The 26,520-nt window shown below is 49.5% G+C and overlaps 1 protein-coding gene across 3 annotated transcripts in view; it reads left to right on the plus strand.

Moving 5' to 3' along the window:
• Positions 1–25,179, plus strand: part of IFT122 (intraflagellar transport 122) — a 72,238-nt gene extending 47,059 nt beyond the window's left edge. For 2 of the 3 annotated variants that reach the window (XM_060631826.3, XM_060631829.3), the window contains 13 exons: positions 2,084–2,245; positions 6,270–6,436; positions 9,197–9,368; positions 11,433–11,535; positions 13,436–13,576; positions 14,722–14,816; positions 18,014–18,114; positions 20,153–20,318; positions 21,303–21,414; positions 22,083–22,208; positions 23,887–23,966; positions 24,302–24,466; positions 24,865–25,179. In XM_060631826.3, the coding sequence (XP_060487809.1) occupies positions 2,084–2,245; positions 6,270–6,436; positions 9,197–9,368; positions 11,433–11,535; positions 13,436–13,576; positions 14,722–14,816; positions 18,014–18,114; positions 20,153–20,318; positions 21,303–21,414; positions 22,083–22,208; positions 23,887–23,966; positions 24,302–24,466; positions 24,865–24,954 (1,680 nt within the window). In that variant the 3' untranslated portion in view covers positions 24,955–25,179. The other variant, XM_060631831.2, reaches the window with a different exon arrangement.
• The last annotated feature ends 1,341 nt before the right edge of the window (positions 25,180–26,520 follow it).

Consider the following 26,520-nt stretch of genomic DNA (forward strand, 5'->3'; position numbering starts at 1 on the left):
CCACATCCCCAAGGGTCCAGAGGCAAAAGCTTGGTTGGAATTCAAAGCCAGTTCTAATTCCCAAGCTCAAGCTACCTTTTTTTTTTCTTTTTTTTCTACATGTATTTATTTTTGAGAGACAGAGTGAGACAGTGCACGACTGGGGGAGGGGCAGAGAGCGAGAAGAAGACACAGAATCTGAAGCAGGATCCAGGCTCTGAGTAAACTGTCAGCATAGAGCCCTATGCGGGGCTCGAACCCATGAACCGTGAGATCATGACCTGAGCTGAAGTCAGACGCTCAACCAACTGAGCCACCCAGGTGCCCTTCACGCTATCTTTACCTGAGTTCCTGCTGCCATCTAAGTTGCTTCTGATGCACCGCCTCTATAACCCCCACCCCAGCACTGTCTTAAGGAGCTTACTTACCTGCATGGTGAAGGGTTTGTTCAGAGCCATCTACTTGAAATGCCCAGTACTGCTTATTATAGGGGCTGGCATTTGGGAATCCACTGGTCTGGATCTAGAGGCCTTAACATGAAACCATGGAATATGTTCTTTATGCAAAGGTAACTGACTTCTGTGAGGACCACCTCTCGCCATTTATCATGTCTTACTGCTTCTTCTAGTGTGCTTTGAGGAGCTGGGCAGTTGGTTAAACTTGTAAGAATTGCCTCTTGAAAAAAAAAAAAAGAATTGCCTCTTGAAAAAGAGTAAATTGCCTTCAAGCGTTGAGCCATTTGGGCTGCTCTGAAGCCTTAGTAGCTTGCTTCTAGGCATTCGGCATCATTCCAGAGAACTGAGTTCCATGCTAGGCTCCTTTGGGATAGGGGAGATGTAACTATACTGATAACAGGAGGAAGAGAATCTGCCCATATGGCTACGTACATACAGAATAGACGTAAATCATTTTTTATTGATCATGGTGATATTCTGTGGCCCAGGCCTAAATTCCATGCCTAGTAAGACCTATTACGGCAAGATTTTGATTCACTCCATACAGTTAGTAGTTAGTTTATTTGATTAATTAGCCTAAACTACACATAGTTTAGCTAAATTTATTTTTCAATTTTGGGTGTGGGTTTTTTGTTTTTTTTGTTTGTTTGTTTTTGGTTTTTTTTTTTTGGTTTTTAAAAATTATTTCTGTCAGTGGGGAAGCATGCATGTTGCCTCCAGCTGTTAAAACTTTCACCAGCTTGTCTGGGAGTTTGATTCAATGTCTCATCTTCCCCCACTGTGATACACTTGCTAGAAAACAAGCAAAAGGAAACTGCTGGGGATGAGACTTTGGGTGCTATGGAGTGTTTACAAATACTTGAGCTGTAGACTAATGAATGTTCCCTAACACCAGAGGAAGGAATATGTCAGTTATTCTCTTCATCCTCAGTGCTGCTCGTCTGTGTGTGTGCCTGTGCAGGTATGTTGTTGGGGACTGTCACATGTTTCTGAAGGTGGTATTATGTGGTACAAAGAGCATCTGGAGTCAGACAGACTGAGTCCAAATGCCAGTTCTCTATGACCCTGACCTGCTCCTCTTCTGAATCTCAGCTCTCTCAGTGGTACCACTTACCTGTGGGTCCTGTCAGCACCTAGCAGATGCTCAGCATGTGGCATTACTTGCCTTCTCTTTAGAGACAGGGACATATTAAGACTCATTATCCCATTTTGTTGTCTCCTTGTGAAGAGACCCTAAGCTTTCTCCTTGTCTGCATCATCATGAGTCACAGCTCAGCCAAACCAGGCCTGGGGACTTGGGAGATCCTGAGAGCTTGGGGGCCACCAAAGAGTGGGTAATACACACCATCCTAACTAGCCAGTTGTTTCCTTGGAAGATTATACAAGAAAGCAGCCCTGAGGAATTTCCATTAAACAAACAAAAGTTTGCGTTACTTTTGATCTTCACTCATCTGGGGGAAAAAATCTGCTTTTGTTGTCAGGCATTCCCACCAGAAACCTAGGGGAGAGACACAACAGCCCAGGAGCCAAGTGGAGGTTCCAGTAGAAAAGCCCAGGGGCTTAACTTGAAATAGCAACATCTAACCTTTGTAAAGGCTGCTTCCTGCCATGGCTGCAGGGGCTATTTCCTGTGCTTCTAATTTTTCCAGGAGAGGAAGAAGCGGGGAGAGACCAACAATGACCTGTTTCTGGCAGATGTGTTTTCCTACCAAGGGAAGTTCCACGAAGCTGCCAAACTGTACAAGAGGAGTGGGCACGAGAACCTCGCACTCGAAATGTATACCGACCTTCGCATGTTTGAGTATGCCAAGGTAATCCAGCCACATCCTGGGCCCAAGCTGCCATGTGGAACCCACCAGTGTTCTGCCACCATGGTGCCCAAGTTGTTTACCCTAAGATATGTTATAGATGGAAAATAGCAACTGCCTTATTAGAAAGGGTTTGGGCAAATTGGCAAAGGAACCATCAATGGCCACTGGTTCAGGCTGACCTAAAACTGACCTTTCAGGCTGACATCAAAGGGACAAGAGTATGACAGTTCAAACCTTTGTCAGTGCCAGAGCTGGCTGGAGTGTGAGTCTGAACCAACATGTCCCTTCATTAATTGTTCAGGGTTCAGGGTTTCAGGTCTTTCTCCCACAAATTCTCTTAAACTGTTGTAGAAGCCACCGAGAACCCACATCCTCAGACATGAGCTGGTTCTACCATTTTCATACAGGACAATATGGTTCACTTCAGCCACGGTTTCCTAAGTGTCTGCTCTCAGATTGCTACCAGGCTTCCCACTAGGCCTTGGAGACTCCATGACAGAGTCCCTGCCCTCCAGTACAGTGTGCCTCCTGTCACCCCAAGGATGTATCTGTAAGGGTGATGGTGGAGATTTCCTCTTGCATTTGTAGATCCTCTGTTTTGGTTAGTTTCCAGTCGGTCTGTGTACATGACAGGGGTCTTCCCAGAGCAGGCTCCTGATGGTTTGTGTGAGAACGAGTCCCACTGGGGAGCCCAGGCCATCAAGACATTTGTAGTTCAGCCTAATGCAAGGTGAAAAGAGCCTTGGGTGCATTGAGCAATGAGGCTCTTCCTTCCGCAGAGATGCTTTTGTTAACCTGCCTTTCCTGGTACTGTCAAAAGACACTTCAGAATGTTATTAAGTGAGTCATCAGCTACAACCAATTAGTGGCTATTAATGGTAATTATCTAGCTCACAAGTTCAAGATGGAAAATCCTCCCCATTTTTTTCCTCCTTTGCTCTTCCCAAAGATGGCTATGCTCTTTTATCTTCCACCTGTGAGATCCTGGGGCTGAAGGTTGCATCTCAGTCACTGGGATGTGGCTCAGGGGTTTCTCATCATCAATATCTGAATGAGCACCTGGGTCCCAGCCTGTCTCTTCACCTTGGTGCTCCCTTTACTCCATCCGTCAGATCGGAGTGCTTGAGGTTCCCCCACTTTGCCCTCTTCCACTCTTTTACACTTTCCTTATACTCCCACCATGTACATATGATTGAACACCGCATTCATACTGAGAACAGCTAAATCAGTGCATCATTTTCTAGGGATAACAACATAACCTGAGGACAAAACCTTAACTAAAGGATTAAATGCCTAGGAGTGAAATTTAGGCATTAGGAACAATGGGGTGTGGTTGTTCTTCAGAGCCAGCAGCCTCTCCTGGAACTTCTGAAACCTCCTAGTCAGCAGCCCTGGTGCTCGCCTTGGCATCTGCAGAGCTGGAGAAAGTCCTAGTCCTTCCTCTGGGTGACCTGGGGAAAGCCTCTTCACTTCGTTGAGCCTTCATTTTCTTCTCAGAGGTTAACATAGCTACAACTCAGCTCAGAATTGCACAAAATAATGTATGAGGAAGCCCTTTGTAAAGACCAAACTATAGAAAGGCTGGGAACATATGAGGAGCCTAGCATGAGCACAGACTGGCTGTTCTTTAGGCCTCTCCCCGGCCAGCCCCACTCCTCGCCCTGCGCTGAGGCCCCTCCTCACACCTCGGCTGGGCTTTGGCACCACAGTCTCCCATCCAGAAATGCAGCCCACTTACACACTCCATCTGGTCTGCCTCTCTATGAAGGTAAATATTCTGGGGGTTGTTTTGGTTTTAGTGTTTGATCGCAATTCCAAGTAAGTTGGTTCTGTTTCAATCCCCACCCCCCAGTAGTCTGACTTTGAGGAAATGTGTATGTACACATTATGTTGGGGGGGGGGGGTGCGGAATACAGTGCTTATTAACATGGCATGTTTTTGTTTACTTGAAAATTGCTTCCCAAGATTCAATCTGGTTTTTGGAAAATTTTTAAATTACATTCCCACGTACAAATAAATTGTATGCTTTCCGGATAAGTGACATGTTTATATGGTGATAAAGGGAATTATAATGCTCTTAACTCTTATATAGTATGTCCTTATCAAAATCACCAAGCATGAGAACACTGTTTAGTCTCATTCATCACTCAGCACAGTCTCTTTCTGTCCACTCCAGGACACAGTCTTTGCCATGGCCCCAGATAACATGTAAATTAGCTTCATGGAACCAAAGAACCTTTGAAAACTGAGTTTGCTGGGCCTTGAAGGAACCATTTCGACTCAGCTTCAGTTATGTCAGAGCTCCTGGAGCTGGGCTGTTGGGCTAGAGGTGGCTGCTTCAAGCATGTGAGCTGTGTGCCTGGCTGGTCTCCTTGTTGATGATCCAAATTTATGGCTTGCTCGTGGCCTCTGACCCTTCTCACTGTAGTCGCCCTGAGTCCACTGAGCACTCACTTTGAAGGATATTTCTGTTCTCTTAGGATGCCTGTTTTCTCCAGTTGCTAACTTCATCTAACCAACCAGGTTAGCAGAGTTTCTGACTTTGCACTGGCATAAAGGGTATGCATTGTAAAGGCTGTGTGTGTAACGGCCCAAACTAGGCATCTTCAGATAGTCAGTGATTGTTTCCAAGTTTCTTTCTCTGTGTGAACTCCAGAGAGACCAGATGCCAGCAAGATGGGCCTGTATTTTATTGGATTTCCAGCATCAGAGTAAATGATGCCCTTTCCTCCCCTTACAACAGTTGGTTGTCTTAGGCCAATCTAATGTATTATTTTAGGGGCTACACAATTACCCTGAAAGCAAATGGAAAAAAAGGAGAGCTAATTGTTCAAGTGGGTTTTTAGCATACATTGACTGTACTTTCCTGACAAATGAGTGCTAATCATGGGGAAAGGAGTGCTTTTTTTATACTTTATGAGGTTGACACAGCGCACTCTCTGCAGGGTACATTATTCCTAAGACAAACCGCTTCTTACTAGTAATGCAGATCTGCTTCTAAGCGCTTTTAATTTCCCTTTTTGAAAAGCCCCACCTTTAAAAATGTCAGCACCAAAGCTTCTCAACTATGGCAAACTCCCACGCATATAGTTGGGGTAACTATATCCTGAAAAGAGGTGATTTTCTGAGGCTGTTTCTCATGCATTCCAGGGCCAACCCAGGGAAGCTGGGCATAGAGCTTCAGAGGCCTCCTGTTGTGGTGGAAGGACATCTCTTCCTTTCTGGGTTCTCTCTAGGCCTCTTCCCCGACCCTACCCTACCATGGCCTCCTGCTGTCCCTCTCCCTACAGACCTGATATCCAGAACAGAGTGTTCTCTGCCCTAGCCACGTAACTGAGGAAAAAGCCAATGGGATGATACCCTAAGTTCAGGCAACAGAGTGTGAACAGAATCAGAAAACAGATGGAAACAGTACTTCCAGTGTGGTATGGTAGTTGAGGAGAGGGCGGGCTCCCCTAGAACTCTGTACATCATTTTGTCCATTTAAGTTTATGGGACTACGTCCTTAGCCTCACTCTGAGGCACATGGTATCATTCCTATTACCTGAATAAAGATCCTAGATCTGAATATTTGAAATTAGGCAACCAGGTTGTGGAGTCACATATAGGAATAGTCACACAAATAGCCAACTCTATATGAGAGAGAGACAGAGCTACCTGATCACAAAACCCCAGCACTGCAGAGTTTGTGTACAGTACTCGAGAGAGTCCAGAAAGTCTTGTTTAACTGAAAGACAAATGTCTGTTAGTGGGAGGGGCAGGAAACATGGAGGGCTACAGTCCTTGACACCGTTCTGGTACCCCCAAGGAGCACCTGTGGAGCAGCCTGTGAGCATTCCTCCCTGATACCTGGGACTGCGCCCCCCCACCCAGTCAGCCATGCAGGGATGAGCTCACGCCTGCATCCTGATTGCCTACTTCAGCCAAACAGAGCCCTTCCTTGCTCCAGCTTTCGGCAGCCTGACGTAATGCTGGCAGCAGGAAGTTCTAATCCGGAGTGTTTTTGTTTGTTGTGCTTCCTCAGGATTTCCTTGAATCTGGAGACCCCAAAGAAACAAAGATGCTAATCACCAAACAGGCTGACTGGGCTAGAAATATCAACGAGCCTAAAGCTGCAGTGGAGATGTACATCTCAGCGGGAGAGCATGTCAAGGCCATAGAGATCAGCGGTGACCATGGCTGGGTCGACACGTGGGTTTTCAGTCCCTGCCCCAAGAAGCATTTGGCAGCATGTCATGTCATGTCACCTCTTGGTTTTGACTGACAAGGGAAAAAATAGTTTTTCTCTAAATATATAATCCAAATGTTATAGTGACTGGGTTTGGGGGAGACACAGAGATTGAACAAGGCAGGCACTGCCTTTGAGGAGCTTAGTGAGTCCCTGGGGAAAGGGTCGGGGGTGGGGGGAAAGTAGGGGGAGATACCCAGGCATTAGAGCTGCCATTGACTGAGCCTCCCTAGGAGTCAGGCACTGCAGTATCTTGCAGGCATTTGATTCTCTCCCGTACCCAAAGCTGTGGTGTTTCCATGAGGAAACCAAGGCTCAAGGACCAAGTGATCACGTGAGGCAAAACAGCTGGCAAACGGTGGAGCTGGGCTTCAAACTGACCTGGCTGATTTCAGTGCTCCTAACATGTGTAATGGTAGGAACTAAAAAAGAACAAGAACAGATCTAAGCACATCAGGGAAGGAGACATGAATTCTCAGGGGAAGAACTGTGGCCATCTTCTCCTAGGAGGTGGTCTTTGTATGAAGGGCCTTGATAAATTTTAAGAGGTAGAGGTGGTAGGAAGGGGAACGGTATGAGGCCAAAAGAACATCACAAACCAGGCGTCAGCTGAGATTGGAATACACAAGTGGGGGCAAGAGGGTGATAGACAACTGGCTGCAGGCAGGGGGATCTGGGCTGGCCACCTCGGGAGGGCCTCAGGCGCTAAGCTGAGGCATTGAGATTTGTCAGTAGGAGTAAGAACCCTGGTCATGGCTGTGCTGCTGGAAGCTCACTCAGGCAGTGGGTGTAGAATGGAGGGAAAATGAGAGGGAGGCAGGCCAGACAAATGGCCAGTGCAGTTAGTTACCAGAGAGAAGTATGGTGGCTGCAGGAATGAAAGAGACGTGGAGGAGCCACAGCTGACAGGACCCAGCTGGATGTGGACTTGAGGCTGGTCCAGCAAGGGAGTTGAAGACCAATTCTGAACTCTGGGCCTGATGGTCAGTAATGCCATTTTCCAAGGTAGAAAACAGAAGAGGAGTGAGAGTGGGGTGGGGCCACCCAGAGAGAGGATGGATTCAGTCTTGAGAATCTTAGAGCATCAGACCTCCAGAGGATGGCTTTCTTCTCCCTCAGTCAGGGAAAGTAGGCTTCACATTCGTGTGTGTGTGTGTGTGTGTGTGTGTGTGCGCGCGCACAGGTGCACATTGCCATATCTGGCAAAGAACAGGTGAGGGAGTGGCTCCTGAGGGTGGCTCAGTCTGAGCCCTAAAGGCTTTTGGTTATTCTGAAAGCCACATTGTGGTCCAGTAGTGGCCTAGGCAGGACCTGAGGAAGGAGAGGGCTGGTTAATGATTATGTCACCTCCTTGAACTCCACCATGTAGTTTGCGTGTATGCCCCTCACAAAGGGACTTTGGTGGATGACCTACCATCCCATCTTTCTCTTGTGCAAGAATACAGTTTCTTGGAGACAGAGGCAACAGATCTTGCCCCCCAAATTATTCTTTTCACAGAAGGAATGTTACAGGAGAAAGCCAGGAAGATTTGTGGCCCTGCTCTCCCCTCTGGTTTTTCATGTCACTTTCATTTGCAACTGACATGTATCAGGTTATCCTGGAGATACCTAACTAGTTTGGGAAAGAGATATTTAAGCATGTTCCCTCTTTTTCCAGGTCTGGCTGTAAAAGGTGCCTCTTCCCCAGGGACATTTGGTTTGATGGGTGGGGCTGGGGGCCTCTTAGGGGTTGGCTGTGCCACCTTTCTCCACTGAGAAGTGTTATTTTTAGATGCCATTATTATTCTAAGTACAGATTGACAGGCCTCCCTGAGCTTGCCTGTCTATGAGACAGGGATCTGTTACAGCTGCTTCCCCTTCTTTTCTCACAAAGAGAAAGCTGGGTAGAACCCCTTTCCTCTGAGAGAGCTGGTTTTACTCCAAATCCCGCCTGACCAGAAAGAACGAGCACATTCCATCCAGCCTTCCTGCCCCATGAGTAGTGGCGGGGGGGGGGGGGGGGGGGGGGAGTGCAGTTACCACTGGGAAGAAGTGGTGGCCAGTGATGATCCCTGTGTCCCCTCACCTGTGGTCAGCACCTTGGCCAGCAAGAGAGGCACAGCCAAGATTTCCTGGGGGCCTTTCTTCCAGAGCCCCACGCATGCCTCTTCCTTTGAGGTCCTATCAGCTGAAGAATTCTCATGCCTCTGCCTCTACTTTCCTAGGAGAATTCCTGAAAAGGTGGTAGAAAGAACATTCTCCCACTTCATGGCTTCAGAGTCTTGAGCACCCTGCTTCATCTTCCACGTAGCTTTTAATCTCATCTGTAAAATGAGAATTATAGTACCACTTCTTAGGGCGGTGAAGATTCAATGAGATCACACATGGGAAAGCTCATGGCACTATGCCTGGTACCAGCAGGTGATTAGTAGATGTTTGTTTCTATCCCCAGATCCTGCTGTGTAGATAGTGACTCTGTGAAAGGCACACAAGGTTGGGGAGAATGGTGTCCTTTAGCAGGTGACTTCTCCCAGTCACTGGGCAATGTTTCTGGATTATGTATTCACTCATTTAATAACCACCCATCAGACACCAGGGGCCATGGCACCATATTGATCACTTGGGACATCAACATGAGTCGACATGCAGCTCACCCTCAAGAAGACCCAAAAGCTAATGCTGCTTCCTTCGATCAGGCCCCTTTTACAGGAGTCCATCTTCTCCCTATGCTTTCATCTCTCCAGGTTAATCGACATTGCCCGTAAACTGGACAAGGCTGAGCGGGAGCCCCTGCTAATGTGCGCTCATTATTTCAAGAAGCTGGATAACCCTGGCTATGCTGCTGAGACCTATCTGAAGATTGGCGACCTGAAGTCCTTGGTTCAGCTGCACGTGGAGACCCAGCGCTGGGACGAGGTGAGGGTAGAGCCTGCGTAATGGGTCAGGGGGCCCCACCTGGCCATAGTCAGTTTTTTGGGGTTTGTATGGGGAGCAGCTGCCCCTCATCATGGGAATGAACATTGGCCTGGCAATCAGGAGACTAAGCCTCGAATTTTCTGAGCCAGAATGTCTTAGAGGCCCTTTCAGTATGAGCTTTCCATTTATTTGCTCATTCAATCATTCATTCAGAAAATCTTTTTTTTTTTTAATTTTTTAATGTTTATTTTTGAGAGAGAGAGAGAGAGAGAGAGAGAGAGAGAGAGAGAGAGAGAGAGAGCTTGAGCAAGGGAGGGGCAGAGAGAAAGGGAGACTCAGAATCTGAAGCAGGCTCCAGGCTCTGAGCTGTAGGCATAGAGCCCGATGTGGAACTTGAACCCATGAAGCCTGAGATCATGATCTGAGCCAAAGTCGGAAGCTTAACTGACTGAGCCACCCAGATGCCCCATTCAGAAAATCTTTATGCATTGCTGGCTTTGTGCCAGCCCTGTAGTACACACTGTGGACATGAGAGTTAACAGCCCTCACTGTCTGCTGTTGGTCTGAACTGCTTTTGACCAACGCCACATACTGATGGATCTCTGACACGTGTAACATTCAAAACCTGCTGGGTGCCTTTTAACAGAAAATGCCACCCATACTCTCCATGTGCAAGCTGCCAGAGCTTTTTCATGGGCAGCTCCTTCTCCTCCGCTCTTTCCTAACCTGGATATCTCTGGCATGAGGGGTGGGTGTGAAGAATTAGCCGGGCTAGTAGCAAAGATAGCTAGGGCCGGGCTGGCAGTAGCAGCTGATGTGCTGCCCACTCTGTGGCTTGACTCCCACCCTGTAGCTCACTGTGCTACCTGTGTAGCTACCTGTGCCCTGGATTGAAATTCATTCCCAAGAGGATCGGAGGCTGTACCTATGGTCCTCGCTCTACCCCACCCACCCACCCATGCACCCACCCACTGAGGTCTGGTTTACAGAGCCATAGCAAGACCTTTTCTGAGTAAAGTTATCTGACTCTCGTCTGCCTTATGAATGGCTCCATTTGTTGAGGTGACAAGGTTACTGATGAGAAGAGGTGGGGCCAAGGACAGGCAACAATGGCTTCTCAAGATAAATTTATTAGGAGATTTCTTTAGCAGCATATATTACAGCATTTTAGAACCATTAAGTCCTGGGGCACCGGGCTGGTTTGGTCCACAGAGCTTGTGACTACTGATCTTGGGGTTGTGAGTTTGAGCCCCATGTAGGGTTCAGAGGTTACTTAGAAAAAAAATTAATAAGGGCACCATTCGGTTAAGCGTCCGACTCTTGATCTCAGCTCAGGTCTTAATCTTTGGGTCATGAGTTCAAGCCCTGCATTGGGCTCTGCGGTGGGTCTGAAGCCTAGATAGATAGATAGATAGATAGATAGATAGATAGATAGATAGATAGAATCATGAAAGAAAGAAAGAAAGAAAGAAAGAAAGAAAGAAAGAAAGAGAAAGAAAGAAAGAAAACGAACGAACCACTCAGTCCTAACTGTGCATCGGGCAAACTTTCTCCTTGTTGCCACATACTGTCCCCCATGACTCATTTCTAATTCTCCTGGCCTGACAGGTGGTTCTGGGGCTTAGATAAAGCAGTCACTGGGTCCTATACAGCACCAAGTCCACAGTCATCTTTGACAGCTAATAAGCAGTGATGATGATAATGTCAATTCTGTTTCTTTAGGTGTCGCCTGCAATTAAAAGAAATCTGTTTGCAGCCCTACAGGAGCCCACGCAAATCCTTAAAATAAAATGTTTCCGATTCTGTGCCGCTTCTGTGGTCCAGAAACAGACTGTGTTGTTATTGAATCCAGTCGCTTGCATGTTGCTGTTAATTGCCTTTTGTTTTCAAAGAGCTGATTTGTTTTTGCGTTTCTGGGGGTGGTGGTAGGGGGAGGCACTCTCCCCCTCTGAGTTGTCAGGCTGGCAAAATATGACACATTCCTAATGGATTCAGCCAAGTGCCATGTTTTCATGGGGGCTGTCGGGGCTGCTTTATTAAGAATGCATTTGCTCCTTCCTCCAGGCCTTTGCTTTGGGTGAGAAGCATCCTGAGTTTAAGGATGACATCTATGTGCCCTACGCTCAGTGGCTAGCAGAGAACGATCGTTTTGAGGAATCCCAGAAAGGTAGGCCACACAGACTGCCACCTTGCAGAAGGGGCAGGAGACGGCACTGCCAAGGCGTACATTTCAGGAAGGCTACCAAGCCCCTCCCATTGTGGGCTTGATGATGGATGACTTCATCCTGGGGATATGACATGTTTCATGGTGAAAGACTGGGGAGCAGTGGAAAGAACATGGGCTTTGGAGTTGGACACACCTGGGTCCATCACTCACTTGCTTCCGGACGTTAGACAGGTCCTGTCTCTTCTCTGAGCAAAGCACTGTGCATTCAAATATAGCTTCCCACTCAATCCTCACGACAGCCCTATAATGTAGCTACTGTTTCCTAGATGAGAAACAGGTTGGAAGAGGTGAAGGGATTTGCCTGAAGTCCCACAGCAAGGAAGTGGCAGAGAGGGAATTTGAGCCAGGCTGGTGTGGGGACAAAATGTGAGGACTCCCACAGAGTGTCTGGCATGGTCTCACCTGCCACTTTCCTCTACCGCAAATAGGAATTTGGGTTCTGTTTCTGGCTCAGATAAATGGGGTGACCTCTGCTCTTTGGCATTTCCATTGGTAAAGTGGACTGTACTCCAGGTATGGCAGTATCTGAGATAGGAGTGAAAGGAAGCACAGAGCTTTAATTGGTGGTAATAATTTTAAAATGTGACTTCCTTCTCTGTGTCAGGCACTGGTTAGGCGCTTAACTATATAACCCTGAACCTTGCCAGCAGCCCTGCAGAGACACCAAGGCTAACTGTGCCCTGCAAAGTCAGAAAGCCATGGTTGGACCAGGATCTGGCTGGCTGGGAACCGGATTCTTGTGACTAGGTCTTGCTGCCTACTTAAGAAGTCTTCTTATTGAAGCTGGGTGTGTCATATTCCATAGCATCTCATTTACACTTCTATATGGTAACAGTTGCCACCTCCGGACACATTGCGGAACAAATGTCTCCCTGTTGGAGCTCCTCAGCTAAAAGCCCCCATTGAAAGACAGCATGTTCTCTTCTGCTTTAGCATTTCCAGAGCACCCAGTTGCTGAAGTATGTGCATGTTTGGGCAAAACACATCAACCTATCCATCTGTCTGTGTCTGCCCTTCCAAGAATCCATCGCCATAGTAACTTGGTACTCAGACAAGAGATTATAGATGAGACTGGAACAAAGGCCAGACCTTTTCCTTCTCTAAAGCAGAGGATTTGGATCATCTGAGTCTCCATATGTGGGCAAGTGTCATAGCTACAAGTGCTTCCCTGGCAGCCCCCAATATCCTGAGGGTCTGTCTACATAGTCAAGATTCAGGAAGTTTCTGTTAAATGGATATAGAAACTATTGAGAGATTTTTTTGCATGTTTTCACAAATGTTTGATTGCTAGAACTGCGCCATATTTTTCAAGGTTGTCATTAAAAAGCACACAATTGAAGACTGAGGACTTGAGTTGAGCTAGGTTCTGTGACCTTGGGTATGCCACTTTACCTCCACCTTAGTAAGTCTGTTGTGATCCTCCATCAAGGAATCAGCAACACTCTGTAAACTACCAAACCTGTTAAAGTGTCAGGTGCTATGAGTGTCACCCCAGATGTCACAAAACTGTCCTGGAATGGATTGAGGGTAAAACCTCACTGGTGATGGGCAACAGTGCTGTCCTCAGACTTTGCCCTGCAGTTTGCCCCCTAGGATTTTTCTCTTCTGCCATGCCTTTCCAAAGTCAGCTGCCTTTTCCCTGCCAAAAAGGAATATATCTCACTGTACTTTTTTTCAGGATGTAGCTTTGGCTATTTATAGCCTTCGGCCTGAGAGGCGCATCCCAGCAACGAAGTGCTGCAGATGCTCCCAATGAATGTCCTACTTCTACAGCAGCCCCTTGCAAGCCCCGCATAATTCCATCCCACTCCTCAAACTGTGTTTTTTTTTGCCCCTCTAGCATTCCACAAGGCCGGGCGGCAGCAGGAAGCAGTCAAGGTGCTGGAGCAGCTCACACACAATGCTGTGGTGGAGAACAGATTTAATGACGCTGCCTATTATTACTGGATGCTGTCCATGCAGTGCCTTGATATAGCTCAAGGTAAGTAAACATCGGCCAGGCCGCTTGTTTTCCCCAGCCCTGCTCTGGCACCAAGATAAACATCGAAAGAGCTGGGACGTTTTAATTAAAGCCCTGGGCTTGTTTACTGGGTGTATTGTCCGTAACCCTGTCTTGCAGCAGCATAATCTGGTGTGTCATCTTTTTCCAGTTTGCCCATAAATTTAATGATGGTATGAGGGCCATCCTGGGGTTATGGTTGGGAGGTCCTGCCCTGTGTTGCTGATTCAGAACATATCTCTCCCCTGCTACCTGGGAGCCTATAACTGGACCCAGGTGAGCACTGGTTTAAAAAAAACTTAATTAAATAGAAAGATGAAGAAGAGATCACTTTACAGTAATACACTCCAGATTCTCACTCAGCCCAGGCAGAAAAATAGTTTCAATGTTGCTTTCTTGAGATTTCCCATGATGCACCGAGGGAGTTCTGGAAGCAGAGGGGACTGAGAGATGTTTTTCACTGGACTAAGGCCAGCATGCTGGAATGGGAAAAACACTGGAATTGAGGCAGTTAGGTGACTTTTAACAAGTCACAAATTCTTCCTAAGCTCTATATCCCCATCTGTGGTGTGGGGATAATCCTATCCTGCTGCCTTCGTAAGGCTGCTGTGAGCCTACCGAAGTTGTGGTTCTAGTTTGGAAACTGTCAGGCCCAGGTGTAAGGTGGCATGTTTCTGTCCGGCCAGTGGTCTGTGCCTTGGATGAGGCATGGCACAGAGGGAAGAGGCTTGAGGTGAGATGAGTAAAGCCGACGTCTGCCCACCCTCCATGCCAGACTCCTCTGGTGTGTCCGGGTGCTAGTAATCACCTGCTTCTTGCTGCAGCTGGCACTTCCCCGGTGGAAGGACCCAGTAGGCTGCAGTGTGGGATCCAGGAGGACTTTCGAAAAATGTCCTCAGACTTTTCCTGGCTACATACTCTGCCCAGCTGAGACTTTTCCTGTCTTGAGATGGTCCCAGCTCCTAAGCAGCACCTTTCCCATCACGGCACTTCCATGTCACTCTCCCTGGCACAAGCCTGATGTCGGGGGAGAGCTGACACTAGCAATGCTGCCACTGCCTCACCTTGTAGACACGGCTTGACACATTTTCCCCTCTTGCCCTACCCCCTCCTGCTCCACACCTCAGACCCTGCCCAGAAGGATGTGATGCTCGACAAGTTCCACCACTTCCAGCATTTGGCCGAGCTGTACCACGGCTACCATGCCATTCATCAGTATACGGTAAGGTGGCTAGGAGATGGGGTCTGGTGAGGGTGCTGCCTACTAAGCTAGGGACCCAGGCATGGCTTACAGAGCAGCAGACCTCTGGATGGAAAGTAAACCGACTGGGCAGGATGTCCTGCTGAGAAATTCTGATCTTCTGGGAGACAGAGTTTGGGACTTCAATTTTCCTCAGTTAGCCACTTTTTGACCTGTAGCAAGCTGTGGGCTTCTGAATTAATAAGCCAGGGCTAGCATGGGCCTTGCTAGTTGCCAGCTTTAGGTTTGTAAAACTCAGGCAGACTCTGGGTTAGCCAGACAAAGAGCTATCTCTAAAATGATCAGGGGTGGATGTTCTACTCTAGATGGGTGAAGGCCCAGCTCTAACCAAAGGCCCCAAGGTCTCTCCTAGGCCCTGCCACTCAATTGCTATGTGACCTTGAACAATTTGACCTTGAGCAATTTGTTTTCTCTCTCTGGCTCTCAGTTTCCTTCTCTATAAAACGAGGGCTGGCTTGATCTCCAGAGACCCAAATGGTTCTTTTTAGTCACTCCCTGATTCTTTTGATTAAGCATTTTAAATCTGTCTCCTGACAATGGGGAACAGGTGATAGGTTGTTATCAGTTCCCTCATTTTGTGTATCCTCAATCTCTCAGCAAATGTTGATTAAGCTCCTACAATGTGAGCTTATCCTGTGCTAATAAACTAAGAGGATAATTCCAATAACCCACCTTTATTGAATACTTACTACTTAGCAAGCAATGTGCCAAAGACTTTATTGTATCGATGTATTTAATCCTTTCAGTCATGCTGTGAGATAAGTAAGTATTGTCATCCCCATTTTACAGATGAGGAGACTGAGATGCTGAACACAGAGATCCCACAGTTAGTACGTGAGAGCCAGGATGCAAGCCCAGACGGGCTGGCTCCGGAGCCTGTGCTCTTAGCTTCTGCTCCTCCACCCCCTCTAACGTGGAGAAGGCCAACGACCGGCCTCACACCCCAGCTCCATTGTGTGACCTTGGGCAGGTTGTTTACTTTCCTCTGTGCTTCAGCTTCCTTCTCTGTAAAATGGAGATGATAATAGTACCTACTTGATGGTCTTGTGAGGATTAAATGAGTTAATATTGGAAAAGCACTTGGAAGAGAGCCTGGCACAGAGTGACCCTAGATGAGTGTCAGCTATTCCTCCTGCCCTGTGCGGAGGCTTCCAGCCAGTGTTCCGTGGGCCTTCTCCCCTGCAGGCTAAGCATTTCACAGTTCTTTGCCCATCTTCAAAGGCCCTACCTTTTACACCGGGTCTTTGCCCCACATTTGTGCTGGGCACTCGGCACGTTCTTTGTCTCTGAGGAAAGTCTGGCAAGAGAGACTCCTCTATTAGGCAGAGACAGCTGTCAGTCCTTCATCTCATCTCTTCCTCACACCAAGGTCAGTGGTTTCAAGGTACCTCATCTTCCCTTACAGTCTTTTCAAGGCCCCTCATTTCTATTAGGTGCTCATGTGGAAAGAAGCCACCCTAAAACAGATCCTAAACTCAACTCAGCTTGAAAGTCAGGACCCCAGCTCAGTGTTGGTTTGCCTGAGCCACTCTGGAGCTCAGCTCTTTGTCTCCCTTCTGTAATAACTGAGCTCTTCTCCAGGACCTACATGCAGCTGTGAGCTTGTGGCATCTTCACACCAGCTGGGGCTTTTCATCCTAGCTGAGGCTTCTTCATTGGGCCATTTCTTTATTCAACAAATCCCTCCTGTGTGACAGGCCCTGTGCTGAGGCCTTGGGACACAGTGGTGAACAAGACATCCCTGCCCATGAGGAACTCACAGTCTGTGAACAAGCAGTTGTAGTCCAGTTCCTTCAAGAGAAAAGCTTAGAAGACCAGGAGGACTTCCTGGAGGAAATGATCCTAAGCAAAGAGGAGGGAGATTAGTAAGAATGGGGCAAGGGAAGAGGAGGGGAAGAAATGGCATTCCTGGCGGAGGTCACAGCATGTGCAAAGGCCTGGAGGTGGGTGGTATTTTAGGGTCTGGCATCAAAGCCCAGCAGAGCAGCTCTGAGTCAGAGCAGACTGGAAAGGGGAGCATCAGACCTATCCTGATATGATGGCTTCTTTCCCAGAGGAGAAGTGTTAATCTTGAGGACCCTCCCCCCATTCTGTTCTTTCTGGGACATTTCTTAGCTTCCACACCTAGTGCGATGTAACCAGAGGCAGGCTTCTCCCTGGCTCTTACCCAGAAAAGGATGCAGTCTCAGGTTTTCTTGGGTTCTTGGAACTAACAGAGGCTGTAGAAATTTAAATGAGAGCTAACAAGAGAATGTTGGGCTCCAAACCCAAGAAGTAGTATAAAGCAAGTCCTCACAAATGTAGACCAATTAGGGTCTAAGTCCTCCTGGCTCCCTGATGAGTACAGCCTAGCAAGACCCTTCAGGAAATGTCAGTTTATTACCATTGAAGTGCTTGAGGGGGAGCTGGCGTGCTTTCATCTTGTCATCTTCAGTAGTCTCAGTTTGCACACAATGTGCCAGATTCCTTCAAAATGGTATTCTTAACCTTTTATGGACCCCTCCCTGATAGAAAATTCCCTGTGCTCTACCATGCTGAGCTTCTGGCAGCCTCTAGGTACAGAAGACCTATTCATGTGTGTTAGTGCCTGGTCTCTTAGGGCCTGTGCCAGGTGCTGGGGGCACGGGGCTGAGCCCTTGAGGAGTTCCACTACATGTACATGTTTGGTGGGCATCAGGCGGCTAGGCTGCTTCTGGAGAAGAGGCATGTGATTTCATGCTCTAAAGAGTTAACTGCGTCCACTTAAAGACATGCTTATGTCGGGTCATGTCCTAAATTGCATAAAAGAAAGGTCTTCTTTCTCGAGCTAATTGGAGACAACTTGAGCTTGAGGAAGTGGAATTATTATCAACACCAGGGGCAGTGCAGCTTGGAAGAGAGGCATTCTTGGGCTTTGGAATCAGACCTGGGTTTGAATCCCAGCTCTGCTCTTTTCCAGTCTTTTCTAGCTGGATAACTCGGGCAAGTCGTCTCTCTGGGCCTCAGTGTTTTCATCAATACAGTGGCAATGACAGTGTATCCTCACAGGATTATGTTGAAGACCACATGAGACGGCGGCTGGAAAGCACATTAAGGGAGATTGCTCTTCTACTGAAGTAACTCAGAATCATTGGTGTCTGCCTTAGGAATTCAATCCCTATTTTCTTTTCTCTCTGCAGGAGGAGCCTTTCAGTTCCCATCTTCCTGAAACCCTCTTCAACATCTCCAGATTCCTACTGCACAGTCTGACCAAAGACCCCCCCTTGGGTATCTCTAAGGTGTATCCTTTCTCTCACCCCCACCCTCAGTCCCACCCCTCTTGTCTAATGGCCCCTGCAAAGTTCTTTCCAGAGCACTTTACTGGCAGATCCTTCCCTTTCTCCTGTAGCCCTCAGGGAAGAGAGAGAGAGTTTGTCCTGCTGCTGCTGTTTTGCTGTAGAAGCATCTCAGCCAAGGGAGGCCAAGGGGCCAGTGCCAAGAGAAGATTTGTTTTTCAGGGCTCTCTGGGCTTGGCCCAGCAGTGGGTCTCTAACCAATACACTACCCAAGCCCTCCCAGAACCCATAAATGAGGGAGTAACTGAAATATAGGAAACACTTGGACTCTTGGGCATTTCCCCGGGTAGAAGGGTGATGGGTGTTTGTTCAGCCCAGTAGATGGAGCACCTGCTGTGCCCCAGACACTGGGCCAGGCAATAGGTGACGAAGTTGCCATCTAGTAGAGGAAGTAACAAGTGAACTGGGCTTAGTTCAGTGGGATGTGTGCTGTGCCCAAGGGTGGAATGCAGCTAAAGCTCGGGTCATGGTCAGGCAAGGCTGTCTGGAGTTGCTGACATCCATCCCATAAGCTACCAGGGAAGACGGTAGAGTAGATGTTCCAGGAGAGTACCCAGCACATGGAAAGGCACAGAGGTGAAGTGAGCATGGTGTATGGGAGCAGCTGAAGAGGGGAGTGGGAGCCAAGCTGGGGATGCAGTGGCCTGAGGGCCTCCCTGTGAGTTGGCCTCACCTTCCCCAAACCTGTGAGGGCCATTGAGAGGCTGTAAGCAGAAAAGAGGATTGAGGATGCATGCTGCCAGAAACGACCAGGATACAACCAAAATCCTTAAAGTCCTTATAGTCATAAAAGTCCAAAATGACATTCTCCTTGTCCTCTTCTAAAGCTTATATTCTCTCAGTCCCTTTCCAGCCCCAACCTTGCCGCCTTTCTGTGAGGAAAAGGCCTTCCCAGAAGAGAGCTCAGAGGTATTAATTGGTTAGAACTAGCTTCTCTAAAGGGTTCCAGGCCCATCATTTACATTTCAGGGGAAACTCCCCCAAATCAAGCTGTGCCTTCATTGACTGAGACCTTTGCAGAGGAGTGGTCAGGGCCACACCTGCCAGAGCCTCAGCACATGTGTCCAACCTTTCCAACAAGTTCTATATAAGTCAGCAGAGTTTGATTGAACCTCTGCCCTAAGCTTCACCCTATACTGTCCACTGGGGACCTAGAAATGGCTCCTGACATGGTCCCTGACTGGGAGGGGTGACAGTGGAGACACAGACAAGGAAACTTACCACCATGTAACTGCTAGGGTAGAAGGTGCCACACTGGGGGTGTGGGGAAGCAGGAGCATCAGGGGGAAGAAGAGTGCCAAGGAGGCATGGTACTTGAGGCTTGCCAGGGAGAAGTGGGGAAGGGGGTTCACCAGTGGGGCAGGGGAGGAAGGGCAGGCCTGGCCTGGGCACATTTAGCATTTAAGGTGACCTGGGATCAAGCGTAAAGGCCTGTCAGCCTCAGATTGAGGAGCCCAGAGGAGAGCCTCAGAGAGCCGGGGAGGCTGTCCCTCAGAAATCGCTGTGGCTCCTGGTGGAAGTGCAGGCAGAGAGAAGTACTGTGCACCCAGTGACCTCTGTGAGCTGGATCTAAGTGAGCTCCCCAGGCAGTCTGGGACCTGTCTCCTCCTGGCGAGGCTGGAGCAGGATGGCACTTGGTGCTGGGCATTGTAGGACCTGGCTGGCAGGCTGGGCGAGGTGGGGAGAGACATTTTGGCCTAGTCAGGGTACAAGATGAGCCATCAGCAGGCCCAGAGAACCTAAGCAAGGTTAAAATATTAATGGAAACTGCACTGTCTTTATCTCTGGAAAAATCCCTGTGCTTTGATATCCGAGAAGTACACTTACATCCCACAAATGAGAAAAGCACTTCTCAGGCTCCTGCCCACGCCGTCCTGGCACTAGCACGAGCTGTGTTCCAGCACGGGGCTCACTTTGAGGGTAGGCAGTGCCAGCTCTCAGGCCCAGTGTGGCCTCTGCTGTCCTTAACCCTGTCATTGACAGAAAAACACTCTTCACTCTGGCTAAGCAAAGCAAGGCCCTGGGTGCCTACAAGCTGGCCCGACATGCCTATGACAAGCTGCAAGGCCTGCATATTCCTGCCAGGTTCCAGAAATCCATCGAGCTGGGCAGCCTGACCATCCGCTCCAAGCCCTTCCATGACAGTGAGGTGAGGGCACAGCTCCCTCAAGCAGGAGGCTTCTCCTCCTCTTCTTGAACATCTCCTGATGCCTTCTTTCCTGGCCTGGGTTCTGTTTGAAAGATGGCTACCATGCTCTCAGGGCTCTGTGAGCCTCCTCCCCTTCCTAAGCCTTGGTTTGCTAACTCTTGCTTTTCCCTCTCTGCCTCCTCTGTCCTCTACTCAGCCTCCTGTGCTCCAGCCACAGACCCTGGTGTGGGCCCCATAGTCCTACCCTCCCTTGCCGCCCAGCTCTCCTCTGAGGCTCTGAGTTGGCTGCAGCCCAGCCCACACTGCTCTGCCTTTAACCTCCTTCTGCTCCTCTGTGCCCAAGTGGCTCTGCCTTCGCCTCATTCTAGGATCCCCTGCCCTAGTCCACCTTCCTTCTGGAACCAGGTTATCACTGTCCCATGTATCTGCGGCGCAGCTGTGCTCCAGCCCTCTTCTTCCAACCTGACAACCTATTGTCTCTTTCACAATCTCCTCCTTCAAACTCAGAGACTTGGCATCAGACAGACCTTGGTTCAGATCCCAACTCCACCATTTCCTAGCTATGTCTGTATTTCTCTGAACCTTGGTTTCCCCCTCTATCAAATGGGGACATACATAATAGCTTTCCCACAGGACAGATGAGCTTGCCCAGATAATGTGCTTAGCACGGTACCTGATGCATGGTAAGTGGCCAGTAAATGACAGCTGTGGTGTTGTCATTCCTGCTGGAGAAATGTGCTGCTGAGCCCTGCCTGTGAAGGAGTGTCCAGAGCAGTGGGGCCCAAGTGATGGGGCCTCAGATGCCTCTGTAGGCCCTTATCCTGAGTCACCACAGCACAGAGCCCTGAGCCAGTGCCCCCTCCCTGCCCACACAGATGGCCTTTCTTCTTGGCAGCCAGGCCCCAGGGGGCTGAAATCAGAGTGGGGAGCATTTCTTCCCTCCCGGTTGGTCCTTGGGCAGTTGTGGTTCTTGTGCTTTTGTAGGAGCTGGTGCCCTTGTGCTACCGCTGCTCCACCAACAACCCATTGCTGAACAACCTGGGCAATGTTTGCATCAATTGCCGCCAGCCCTTCGTCTTCTCCGCCTCTTCCTATGGTAAGTCTGGCATGTGCAGATGGAGCAGCCAATGGATGGCTGAGCCCTCTCCACTGCTTACTGGCCACATGTGTCCTCATTTGTAAATTGGGGACAGTGTGACAACCCACCCCACCAGATGCACAGTCACTAAGGGTTCCCAGAAATAGGACCCCCCTGCTGCCCAGACTTGAAGCACCCACCCCTCAGAACCTGGTGTGGGGTTTTGCATAATATAAATGCCCAGGTGCCACTGGTCGGGCATTGGGTCTGGGAGGCTAAGATGGGCTCTTAAGTCCCAGTTCCTTCTATGTTGATGAAGGATCAGAAGCCCCTTCCAAGTAGCTGGGCAGAGGCCGTTCTTCCTCCCTTGGAGAGGAGCCCATCCAGCTATTAGGGGGAAGAAGGAAGGGCTAAAGACCACTGCTTCTCACCCATGCACATACACGCCACATGTGCACACACATGCATACGTGCCTGCTTCCTCCAGACATGCAGTGTTCAAAAGACGCGGCCCTGCTGTGTCTCCTTGCTTACAGAGAACCCTGCTGCCAGGTGGGGAAGGAACTTTGATCCTCCCACCTCCCCTCATGCTGCCTGGTGAGAGCATCCCAGCCCCTAGCTCCTCCTGAGCCGGCCTTCCCACAGCCCTTCCCTGTGCCCTGTGCCCTGTGCCCTGTGCCCTCTAGAGGTGCTGCACCTGGTTGAATTCTACCTGGAAGAGGGGATCACTGATGAAGAAGCTGTCTCCCTCATTGACCTGGAGGCACCAAGACACAAGCACGAGAACAAATGGCAAGAGATCACAAGCAGCAGTATCCTGGGTGCTGGGCTGGACCTCTGTGTGTGCCAGCCGAACACAAGGCCTGGGTGCAAGGCAGGAGGCAGGAGGGCCTTGGGGGATGGCTGGGCCAGTGGGGGCAAGGGCATGGCAGACTACTGCTGAGTGATTGGAGAGGCCCAGATGGTGGCAGGGACAGGCTGGGAATGGGCAGAGAGCTGGCCAGGGTGCAGAGGTACAGGAGGGGACAGTGCATGCCTACAGACCCAGAAGAGGCATGGAAGGGGAGATGGTACCTTGGTCTTCACCTATGCCTCGTTCCTGGGAGGGCCTCCCGCCTACCCTAGCTCCTAAAAGCATACTGTCTATGCTTCTGGCCATGCAGAGCTGATGAGCAACCAACACAACATATGATGTCTATCAACTTTTGTAGTCAGGTTACTTTTATGTACAAGAGACAGATGCCACAAGTCAGGCTGAGCAAACAAAAGGTGTAAAGAAGCCTAGTCTTAGATAGACACTCAACTGGATCCAGGTGCTCATTCGGCACCAGCGGGAGGCTGTCTGTTGTCTTCTTGGCTCTGTTGTCCTCTGAGTGACTTCATTCTTTGATAGCACCCACCCTGTCCCACCAGCAATACCAACCCTGAATCCCATCAGTCTTACAATCCTGGGAAAGGGCTGACGGTCCTCCCAGCATGACAGCAAAAACCCCAGGGCACATCCTCACTAGGATACCTTAGGCCAAAGGCCACACCTCAGCTTATCCCTCTAGCTAGGACCATGTTCATTGTCCCAGCTAGACACAGGCGGAGGGCTTCTACATGTGACTGTGCACATTCATCACCTGTGGACCTTGGTAGCACACAGCAGTTGGTTCAGCAGGTCTGAGCGGACTGAGAGCCTGAGTTTCTATAAGCTTCCAGGTGATGCCAGTGCCACTGGTCTGTGGGCCACCTTTTGAGAAGCAGAGCAGAAAGGAAAAACCAAGGAGTTGTTTGCTGAAAAAGGGGGACAGAAATCATGTCTGCATGCCAGCTTTCTGCACACCCAAGTCAGATGGTTTGGCTAACTTGTTACTGCTGGGGGGCTACATGTCATACCTAACTTGGCACCAGCAGCCTCCGTTCCCCTGGGGCCTTCCTGTGGGAACCCCACTCACCCTGGCCTCACATCAGCCTGGCAAAAGGGGGCAGCTCCCTAGGCACCTTCAGCCTGGTCTGGCTAGCCTTAGGACTTGGGAGTTCTCACCCCCTTCTACAGGAAATAGGACCTGTAAGGCCTTCTCAACTGCCTACAAACTACATGGTGATTGCTAAGTGTTTCTCTAGGAATTGCCAGGTTTTCTGGCCATGGTTTCCAGGTAGGCCCATTATTTTTCCTCCCACCCGCGGTAGGCCTGCAGCCTCCACTTACTAGGTACTTCTGGTCAGCAGGCCTACGTGGGCCATGGCACGGTCTGTATGGGGCAGCAAAGAGCCCATCAGAGCCCCTTTCCTGCATGTGCACTGGGGCCCGGCCTCTGTGTGACAGGGGCTGTCTCCTCCCTGGCCTATGTTCCTTCCATTTCTCTATCTAGAAACCTATTCCACAGACGAGTCATAGGAAACACTCCAGGCCCACATAGAGTTCCCATGAATCTTGCGTTGGGTGGAGGGCAGGACCTGTTTCCCACTCAGCCTCAGGTTGCATCCTTGACCAGACCCCTCCAGATTCCCAGACTCTGAGGCTGGATGAGACCACGGACTCCATGAGAGATGATGACCCGTTCACAGCAAAGCTGAGCTTTGAGGTGAGGGCACCTCTCTGAGTGATGGGCTGTGGAGACACCTGAGACTTGTTGGGAGGGGTGACTCAGATCCCTTCTGTACACATTGCTTGGCATGAAGCAGACTTGTTCCCTGTTAAGGCCACTGGGGGAATTGAGGTGATGGGTTCCCCCTCACTAGAGATGGCTAGCAGGAGCTACTTGACCTGCCAGCGTTCTGTCAAGGCACCTAGCAGGGGAAGTTTCTGGGGTCCTCCCTGGTTGCCCCCAAAATTCTGGGATCATGACCCATATAAACATGTCACCCTGGCTGAGTGAGAGCACCTGTGCCCCCTGCTTCCCACCTGCCCACCCTGCAGCAAGGTGGCTCAGAGTTTGTGCCCGTGGTGGTAAGCCGGTCAGTGCTCCGCTCCATGAGTCGTCGGGATGTCCTCATCAAGCGCTGGCCTCCACCCCTGCAGTGGCAGTACTTCCGCTCACTCCTGCCTGACGCCTCCATCACCATGTGCCCCTCTTGCTTCCAGGTACTATGCCTACAACTCATATGTGCTTACCAGTTTCTTCTTTACACTGCTTTTCCATTTCACAAGTGTCCCCTTGGGGAAGTCCTGGGTGGCTCAGTTGGTTTGTGAGTTCAAGCCTGGTGTTGATCCCCGCTTGGGATTCTCTGTCTCCCTTTCTCTCTGCCCCTTCTCTGCTTACACTGTCTGTGTCTCTCTCAAAAATAAATAAATTTAAAAAAAGAAAGAAAAGGGGCCTCAGACCCCAGACCCTTCCCCCCTTTGTTCTAGTCCTCAGACAAAGGTGTTCTGGATCCTGTGTTTCTAGCCCTGACTCACTGCCAGGCCTCCTCCCCCTTGGAAGGGCGACAGTCCCTGCCAGGCTCAGGGGTTGGCACTGGGTCATGACCGTTTCGTCTCAGATGTTCCATTCGGAGGACTACGAGCTGCTGGTGCTTCAACACACCTGCTGCCCCTACTGTCGGAGACACATCGATGACCCCGGCCCGTGACTGGCCCCCTCAGGATCACCACTCCTACCAGGGCCACCTTGCGCTTGGATGGGCTGTCACAGGAAGAGTTAAACTGTCAGAAAAAAAAAACAAAACTGTTACTTTCAGAAAGGCTCTGAGTTGGTGGCAGCCTGCTGGAGTCCACAGATCTGTCAGACCATTAACATGTACACTTTGTGAACAGATTGCCTCAATAATTACAAATAAAAGGGCTACTTATTTTCATCAGTGTCTGCATTTTAGCAAATCTTCATATTGTCTGCAACTTAATTTCCTTATGCAAAAGTGCACCTGTTTCTAATTTGATCTGAGAGGAACATTACATTTGCCTGCTCTTAAAATTTAATCTAATCGAAATGGCAATATGGGAATAGGTAGGGGAACGAGTGTTTATTTATTTTGGTTTAGCGGGGCTCTGTCTTGACCAGAAAATAAGGTTCCTGGCTCCACAAAGACGATGGCAAAGAGGGCCTCTCCGCAGAGGTTCTGGAACCCACCCTCTGCTTCCTGCCTATGGCCAAGCCCCCCTTTACTCCATTCATCCAGCCCCACAGAGGCCTCTACCCCACTGAGGCTTTCCCCTTCCTTCCAGCTCCTGAAGCAAGTGGGTCTGTTTGAGGTTCTGCTAAGGTTGCTGCCCCTGAGCATCAACAGTGTCTGATTTGGCAGCTTGAGAGCATGGGTGGGTAGCACTTTGGAAGCTGAGGAGGGAGAACTGACGTTTATTGGGGACCTTCTCTATGCCAGCCGAGTTTCATATGTTGTCTCAGTTCTCACACCAGCCTTGTGATGGAATCGTTATGATTTCCTTTCTGTAGCCATGAGAGTCGGTGGAGGTGCTGGAGCCCAAGGGCTCATCCAGCCCTCGGTGGAAGCCCCTGATCTGCCCTTCCCTGAGTGCCCTGTTCCCTTTGCTTTCCACACTACCTGTCCCGGAGGTGGCAGTGATCCAGTGCTTTATGCAAAGTCCTGACAGCAGGGGAAGGAGAACTGGGCTGTCAGATAAGAAAACCACCCCTGTGATTGGATATTGATACTTTACAGCTCTTCTGTGAAGTGGGCAGAGCCGGACAAATGTCCCCATTGGAGGGATGAAGACTGAGGCCTGGAGACAGGAGTGGCTGCAGAGACCACCCAGTGGTGAGTGCTGAAGCTGGCCCCCTGCCCTCCCCCTTCCTCTCCTGCCTCCCTCTGTGTCTCTCTTTGGAGATGATGGAGGAAAATAAAGAAAGGGAGCCAGACAGTTGTGCCAGCAGAACTCCTCCGTTGAGTGTCTAATTACTTACCATCATGCATGCTCTCTCTCTTGCTAAACATTTATTAATGTGTTAGGATTTCCATTAGCGCATTATTTGAACTAAAATCATTTGCATATGGCTGGGAAAAAGAGAGGAGAGAGAGAAAACAGCCCTAGCCACCCAACAGGCGTCAATCACAGTGACAGATCAGATGGTCGGTGGCTAGAGGCAGGGGGTGGGGGGCCCACCCTGAGACTCCAGCATGCATCTTCTCAGCCGAATAACACAAAAACCAGGGTGTGCTGTGCCAGGTTCTGCTGCCGCGGGG

The sequence above is a fragment of the Panthera onca genome, chromosome A2, assembly GCF_046562875.1.
Source record: "Panthera onca isolate mPanOnc1 chromosome A2, mPanOnc1 haplotype 2, whole genome shotgun sequence".
NCBI classification, from domain to species: domain Eukaryota; kingdom Metazoa; phylum Chordata; class Mammalia; order Carnivora; family Felidae; genus Panthera; species Panthera onca.